This window comes from Sinocyclocheilus rhinocerous, unplaced genomic scaffold (assembly GCF_001515625.1).
Source record: "Sinocyclocheilus rhinocerous isolate Xijiao unplaced genomic scaffold, SAMN03320098_v1.1 scaffold664, whole genome shotgun sequence".
Lineage (NCBI taxonomy): Eukaryota > Metazoa > Chordata > Actinopteri > Cypriniformes > Cyprinidae > Sinocyclocheilus > Sinocyclocheilus rhinocerous.
The window spans coordinates 534,649-543,227 of record NW_015658767.1 but is presented as its reverse complement, the minus strand read 5'-3'; the positions used below and the strand labels follow the sequence as shown (position 1 = coordinate 543,227).

The window sequence follows — 8,579 nt, the reverse complement described above, 5'->3', positions numbered from 1 at the left end:
CTGTAAGTACGTTTTTTTATATTTAAAGAATTTGCCACTGATGATTCAAACGCGAGTTTTGGGCAGTGTGGATTAACGTTAGCACTTGTTGTTTGTCATTTCTCTGATCACAAATGCAGACAGGGTTTTATGTTTACTCGGCGCAATGCAACGCAACGCGTAAAAAGACAGTATAAGTCATTATAATCCATTTATGTCCCCACTGGATGCAACAAATGCCTCTTTTGTAATGGGTTTTAATGTTTTTGTTTCGTCGCTCCGGCCGGGACACGGCATCAACAGTATGTGAGGGGCGTAACATTTCCGTCTCACGCTTGAGGTATTCGGCCAATCACAATGCACTGGATAGCTGGCCAATCAGAGCACACCTCGCTTTTTCAGACCGATGAGCTTTGTAAAAATCGACGCGTTTCAGAAAGGCGGGGCATAGAGGAGAAACAATAATGTACAGTATGTGGAAAATAATGTGTTTTTTTAACTTTAAACCGCATAAACTCATGTCATTACACCAAATACACAAAATTATGTTCTTTTTAGCAGCATCATATGACCCCTTTAAGAAGAATTCAAATTCTTGAAAATAATCTTCTTAAAAGTCATCATAAATAGCTTCTTGAATTTAGGACAGCCCCAGGCTTGTCTTAAATCCCAAACAGTAAGAATTATTTAATGTATTTATTGGGTTATTTCAAATTAAATTGTTATATTTAAGCATTACAACAACACTAGCTACATATAATACATAGTAGGACTATTAATAGGGATGTGCATGAGTTTTCTGAAGTGACAGCGGTGACTGATAATGTAAACAATGATCGGTCATGATTAGCCTTTGTGTGACGCTACTTTTTGCTGACTTCAAAACTCAGGGGCCGTTTACACAACAACGTTTTCAGCCAAAAACGGGAAACTTTTTTTGCGTTTTGCCTGTTCGTTTACACGACAACAGCGTTTTGGGGACTGAAAGCGCATATTTTTGAAAACGGGTTTCAAAGTGCAAGTTTTTGAAAACGCCACGCCACCGTTATTGTTTCCGTGTAAACACCCAAAACAGCAATCTTTGAAAACGGTGACGTCATGCACGTGCGTAGTACGTGTTAGGGTTAGGTTTTTGTTTTTTTTGTAGTACATGTTAGATATGTAGACACGCGCAGTACCTGTCGATTTTAAAGGCAAGCGCGAACAAACATACACAACAATGGCGGAGTACATGGTACTGTTGTTGCTGCTCAAGAGTTTGCTAACGCTTCTTCAGCAAAGTGTGGATTTACTTCACCAATAATACAACCAACAGCGGAGACGCATCATAAACATCAAATTCTTTAAATATAAAAAATGTACTTACAGGCTGTGAGTCAGAAGTGCCAGACTGTCCTTGCAAAGTTGGAACTGCCCCACTTTATAGAACAGCCTTTGAGCACAGACCCATTGTAGGCTACTCTGCAGGTTCAGGAAACACTCCTCCATAAAATGCGTCACACAGAATCACACATGGCGGGCTTGAGTGAGGAACGGCAGGCAGACCACTCCAAAGAGAAAGGAACAATTGAAATCGCATCATATGACCCCTTTAAAAACGTGAAGCTGAGCGCCAGTCATGGTCACGACGGAAATATTGTGCATGCTTATTATGATTATTAGGGTAGTCTGCAGGAAGTGTAAAAATACAATAAAGTGTGAGTTTTTCAGTGTGTCATGTATTCACTTTTTTAAGAAAAGTATTTAAAAAAAATTAAGATGTTCTTAAGAATATATTTGAGAACTTAAGAATTTTTCAAGAATTACACTTAAGAGCATTCTTACGAACTTTGTGGAATTTATCTTAAGAAATTTCTTAACATTTCTTAAGAAGATTTTCATGAATCCAGCCCCTGAAGATCTTATTCCACTATATAGAACCTTTTGTGCAATTGAAAGGTGGATTTTAAAGGTTCTTAATGGAACCACTGATGGCAATAAAGAACCTTTTATTTTTAAGTGTATAAACGGTTTTTGTTGCATTTTTTAATCAAATTTTTATCATTTTGATGTTCATACTTTAGTTTGCTTATAGGAGGCGCTCTTATACGATGTCCATGCCCAAGGTTCTGCCATTTTCTCACCCAACGCCCAAGTGCACTAGTGTTGGGTGATATGCTCAATTGTCAGCCTGTGAGATCGCCGATATCGTACTAATTTATTTAATTATTTATTTACTCAGTTTACTGACTTTAGTCTAGCGCGAGTTTATGCACTTTAAAAACACTCCCGTTATAATCAGTGAAAATATCTACACTGCATGATGAATAAATCTCTTATATTTACATCGCACGTACATCTGCACTTTGTTGTTTATGATGAGAGAATTTGCAAGAGCATGCGCTGAACAACAAAATTCCAGTGTTTCAGCGATGACTCATCTGAACGCCTGAGTTGAACTCTGATTGGCCATTGCATTCATAAAGTGGCTATAACGCGCAGCCCTGTAAAGAACAAATAAGCCCTAATATTAAATTAGATAGTATTACTAGCCTGATAATAATAATAATAATCTTCTTGCTATTGTCAAGGCATCAGCCACTCTGACTATCGTCGATACGATATCAGCACAACCCTAAAGTGCACATCTATCATTACTAACAATTTTATAAAGGCGCTTATATGCATGTTTGGTCTCAACACAGAGTTTTTTTTTTTCTTTTTTCATTAGAATAACTGTAAAGCTGGACTGAAGTAATCTGGTATGATCCTGCCACAGAGCAGCTGCTGTTGGTTAACGGGTGTTTGTTAGAGATTTAGTGTGATAGACCGCATACTAAACCACTTCATACTGCACCATAATCTACATAAACTAGAAACTACAGGTTATCAAGAGCAAAGTGCACACCATTCATGACCGTCATAATATTATGAACTATATTAAAGACAACTGTGTTTGCAGAGCATTTAACTTCATATTGTAGCGTATTTTAGAGTGAAAAAGAATAGTCAACTAATGAGGGACAGGACTTGATTTTATCACTCAAGATTTGATTGGATGACAATTTGTAGGGCTTTTAATAATGTACTACTAGTTAATATCATGTTACGCATCTCACACGGTCTTGGTTACATTATATTGTAAAGAAACGAAGGTTGTTACATGCTGTTTAAGAAGAATTAAAACATTTAGACTAATGTACACTGCAAGACCTCTCTAACATTTGTTTCTGTTTGGGTAATAGTCAAATAGTTATTTTAGTTTCTGTAATACTAAAAATGCCATATTTTAAAAACACAAGAAGTACTATTTAACATACTTTTTAAATCTGATTTGTATTTTTTTTAAGGTAGTTATTATGGAAATAATATACTTTAATATATTTAAGCGTTAACTGAATGTAATGTTTTCAGACTCATGTAAATATTTATATGATGTGTATTTGCTGTTTAGTGCATTTAATTTAATTAGCTTTAAATGGTATATTGAACAGACTTTTGTTAAAATTACTTTACATGTGCATTAGTATGTTAGTTAACACATCAAAATAAGTGTATAAGAATTAAATTGTTACATTTTAGATTATAAATATATTTAAAATGTACTTTAAAAATGTTTAATTTGATATCGTATTTCAGTAAGTGCACTTTTTAAGTGTACCTAAGACATTTATTCATGCAAGAGTGCTCCCTTTAAGTACACTTAAGCAGCCTTTTATTTTATTAATGTTACTTGTTAAGTACACTAGTAAGTGCACTACAAGTGAACATTCAATACAAAGTCTATTTCTTTTTCAGAAGTGTATTCATAATGAGGGTCCCCTGTGTTTAGCCTGAAGCTCATGGTCTTGGTATTGTGTGTGTGGTGTGTGTGTGTGAGCGTGTGTTTCCGGTGATGTACACACACACACAGGTCTGTGAGGGCCGGCGGGTGGCGGAGAGCTCTGTTTGTGTTCACATTCCTTCTTGGTCTCATTGCGGTAACGACACAGATATCTGTGGCATGTTGTTAGGCAGGTGTTGTGACTGGGAGATAAGACGCTGCTTTAAACGTCTACAGAAGGGAAGAGGGATATTCTGGTAATGCAGCTGAATAACAAAAACAAGCAACACTCACAAATCTCCCACACACGCCTTGAATACGTTCTGCCTAAAAACAGCCACGCGGTGAGACTAGTTTGGCTGAACGTTCATTCCAAAATACACTAAACCTAACAAAGCAGCCTGGTTAATTCCACTCGTGACAGCTCCACAAACAACATTCCAGCGGCATTCAGTATTCAGGGATTCAACGCTGACCAGTATGCAGAAAAAATGCCATTCCATGCGTTCAAGTGTGCCCGTTTGCTCCTGACTGCATTAGTGTGCTGCATGCAATCCCATAATTCCCAAACAGACTACATCTGTATCGCAGATATTGACACGTACCTCAACTCTCTCTTCCTCAGGATCGGTCCAGGATGTACGACAGCTTGAACATGCACTCGCTGGAGAGCTCCCTGATTGACATCATGAGGGCGGAGCAGGACCCTCTGAAGGGTAAGATCCATTTCCTGCTCACCATGAGAGTCTTATAAGGCTTTTGAAGACAGGAAGTCGAGGACAGTTTCACTATATATGGCTCATATGAGGTCTGTCTTCATCACTGTCAAAGAAGATCTGGCATTTGTACTGATTTAGCTTATTTTCATTAATGGATTGATTGAAATAAAAGGAGAATATGTTTTAGAAGATTACGTCGAGCTTTGCAATGGCCAGTGTTGCTTCCAGAGATAATGGTTTCTTAATATCAAAAAGTCTGGTTATAAAACAGATCATCCGTGCTCTAAAATCTGATCGGATGACGTTCAGAGAGGTTGTAAAACAGCCAGTACACACACACCTATACACATAACATAACATAAACATGCACAAACATGTTGCGTCTTTCATATATTTTTTTGTCTTGTAACAGTTTTTATTCATAAATTAGTCTAACATAAGCAATAAGTTACCTGAGGCTGTGTGAAATAGTAAATGTCAGTATGAAAGCACAGTTGATTATTCTGTCCCCTACTTATTGTGCAATAATCGACATATTATGACTCCAACATATTCAACACGCTATTACTCCAATTATCTTTAAATAATCAGGATTGAGCTCTTGTGAAAAAGTAGCATACATTTTATGTAATGTTTTCAAACACACAATTGCATTTTAATTGTAATTCAATTAAAATGTATTATAGTTCAAATGTATATTAAATGCAATAAGCTTCCCTGAAGTATGTAATTTCATAATTACTACATAATGTACTGACGAGCATTTATGCTAAACTAAAATATACTTAAATGACATTTTTATTGGAATGTGTATGTCATATAATTATAATGACACATTTGTAATGATCCGGTTGCAATTTACTATATTTAAAATATCTAATATAACTGTAAATGTACATGAAAAAATACTCTACAGTTAAAATTATAATCAAGTACTTTACATGTGCTTTAGTATGTTCATCAATACATCAAAATAAGTGTACTTCTTTAAAGCACAACAAAAGATTATTAAGACATAATGATTTAAAATGCACTTTTAGTGTGCACTTTAAAGTGTGTAAAGAAACAGTCATGCAAGTGTCTCTCTTTATGACCTTTTATTTCATTATCTGTAAGTACAGTTTATGAGCATTTATGCTAAACTAAAATATACTTAAATGACATTTTTATTGGAATGTGTATGTCATATAATTATAATGACACATTTGTAATGATCCGGTTGCAATTTACTATATTTAAAATATCTAATATAACTGTAAATGTACATGAAAAAATACTCTACAGTTAAAATTATAATCAAGTACTTTACATGTGCTTTAGTATGTTCATCAATACATCAAAATAAGTGTACTTCTTTAAAGCACAACAAAAGATTATTAAGACATAATGATTTAAAATGCACTTTTAGTGTGCACTTTAAAGTGTGTAAAGAAACAGTCATGCAAGTGTCTCTCGTTATGTACATTTAAATGACCTTTTATTTCATTATCTGTAAGTACAGTTTATTTTTAAATGTACTTTTATAAAATGTACTACAAGTGCACATTCATCACATACAATCCCTCTCAGTTTCCCCCCCTTTCCTTCATCTTACGCCCACTTTTCCTAATCAAGCGAAGTCTCGATGGATATAATCAAGTCCTCTCCTACACATTTTACACACAGAATATCGTACTGTAAAATAGGTTGCCAAGCCAACAGCGTTTTATGTTGGAGGTTTTCAGGTAATCTAATCATGGTAAAATCACTATAATGCACTCTCTCTCTCTCTCTCATGTCCTTTTGCTTTATTTTGTGTTGAGCGGCGTGTGTCTGTGTCATAGGAGGGCAGAGAGGTGCGTGTGGTGCTGTGATCAGGGTGTGGCACTGCGCTACACTCACTCTCTTCTCGCTCAGCCTGCTGGAGCAGATGGACCAGACACATGGGGCGGCACTCACTGCAGAGACCCAGAGAGGGAAGGGCGTGGGTACGGCTATATTTAGCGCAGGGCACACTCTGCCACCGTGTGTGTGACAGATAAAAGACAGGAGAGTGAATGTGGGTCTCTACGGTTTACACAGGCCCTCCTTTAAAATCAACATGAAACCTGATTTATGTTAGTACTTGATCGTGCATGACTGATAATGCAGCCGTTCTAAATTATTGCCGCAGTTAACGCTATAATTTAATGCTGGCTGCTGTCAATGTGATAAAGGTTATTGCAATGATAGCACATAACAATATATAATATATTCAATTAGCATTTCATGTTGACTTTAATCTGGAAATTGGGGGTTGATAGTACAAAACCATCAGATTATGATCTACGTGTTTTATTAGCTAAGCTACCTGTGCTTTAGCTTTTCAAACATGGCATCATGTGCTTAATCGAACAGATCATGGGAGATGTGCTGAGCGAACCACATTTCTAAGAAACCTGTTTAATGAACGATGGTTCGGTTAATGGGTCGTCACGAGAGGATGCCAGCATCAGGGAATGTGCTGACTCTCGCTAAAGCGTTCAAAACAACGCAATGCTGTTGAAATATTAAACACTTGGCAGAGATATCAGACCGCTATACAGTATCGGTTTGTCTTGTGATGTTGTGCGTAATCATAAAGCAGATGAAAGGAAACAATAGTTTGATTTACTGTGGATAGACGATGAGAGCTCTGAAACATTGTAATGTCTCTAGGAGCATCCGCGTTTAATAAGTAGACAGCAGATGGTGTGTGTGTGTGTGTGTGTGTGTGTGTTAAGAGGACTTACACAGCTGATTCTCTGTGTACCTGGATGTTTTCTAAAAAATCTGTCAAACTAGATTATGGATAAATCTCAGGACAGCATGTCCAGGTTTCCACATTTGACCCCAAAATCCAAAAGATTTTTATATTTTGGATATATATATAAAAAAAAAAGCCCTGCAGAAAAAATACTCACTTTTGACTTGTTCTGCTAACATTTTTACTGGCCTCACTACAAAAGAATGATATATTTTCATTTTTAGATATGTATTTTATACATTTAGTAGATGTATATATTTTTTATACATTTCTATAAGCATTTATAGAAATGTTTTCTTTCCATTTACAAAAACAATTGTTTACTTTATAAAAAGAAAATTTGCAACTAGAAAGTACAGAAATTAGCATAAATTATGTAACTCCATAAATTTATGAAAATGCTTTTGCTTGAAAACAATTGAACTCAATGCAAAAAAATAAATTAAATAAATACTGCTTAAGCAAATTATTACTGATAATTTCAAGACTGTCACAAGCCATTTTGCAATTTCAACAAAACTTAATATGTTAGACATCTAGATAACATTATCTGTGTGACAAATGAGCAGAATAAAATTTTTCAACATTTCAATTTGCCCTTCTCTCTATCTGACGGGGCCCCTTGCTTTGGTTGGGCCCTTGAAATCATCCTAAACATCCCCCATGTTGCAAAGCCCCTGACAAATACAGATTCAAAATAAATGTATCTGTGTCTTAAGTGTCATGTGACAGAGCTTCAGATTTGATGCTCTATGTTTGCATATGTCACGTGACTGGGGTCAAACTTAAGGTTTGTAACACAGCAAAGTAACACAGCAAAGCTAATTCATAATTTCTAACATGAGGATTCACATGGTCTTCATATCACATCACGCACCTGCAGCGCTTCTGCGAGCTGAGAAAAACATAATGCTATGCTATATATATATATATATATATATATATATATTATAACTAATAAATAGGCATATAAGAGAAATATATTTTTACTTAAATAATAAATTAAGAAAATGAAAGAAAAATGGTGCAACTTAACTAATAAATAGGCATATAAGAGAAATATATTTTTACTTAAATAATAAATTAAGAAAATGAAAGAGAAATGGTGCAACTAGTAGCCTAGTATGCAGAGTTTCAGTTCATTTTTGTGCTGCGCGAAAGGAACCAGATGACAGAAAGCGGCATCCTATTTTTCTTTAGGCTTATTTTACAAAAGCACAAAGATTTGTTTTTATTGTGAATGTACACAAATAAAGACAAACCTTTTACAATTCTGATTATCTTTATGACTAAAAGGAGTAGTTGCTTCCACTGT

General features: G+C 35.5%; 1 protein-coding gene across 2 annotated transcripts in view; it reads left to right on the top strand.

Moving 5' to 3' along the window:
* The window catches only part of cpeb2 (cytoplasmic polyadenylation element binding protein 2), a 36,576-nt gene that overhangs the window by 12,231 nt on the left and 15,766 nt on the right, over window positions 1-8,579 (top strand). For both annotated transcript variants that reach the window (XM_016531521.1, XM_016531520.1), the window contains exon 3: window positions 4,407-4,497. In XM_016531521.1, the coding sequence (XP_016387007.1) occupies window positions 4,407-4,497 (91 nt within the window). The remainder of the gene's footprint in view (window positions 1-4,406; window positions 4,498-8,579) is intronic.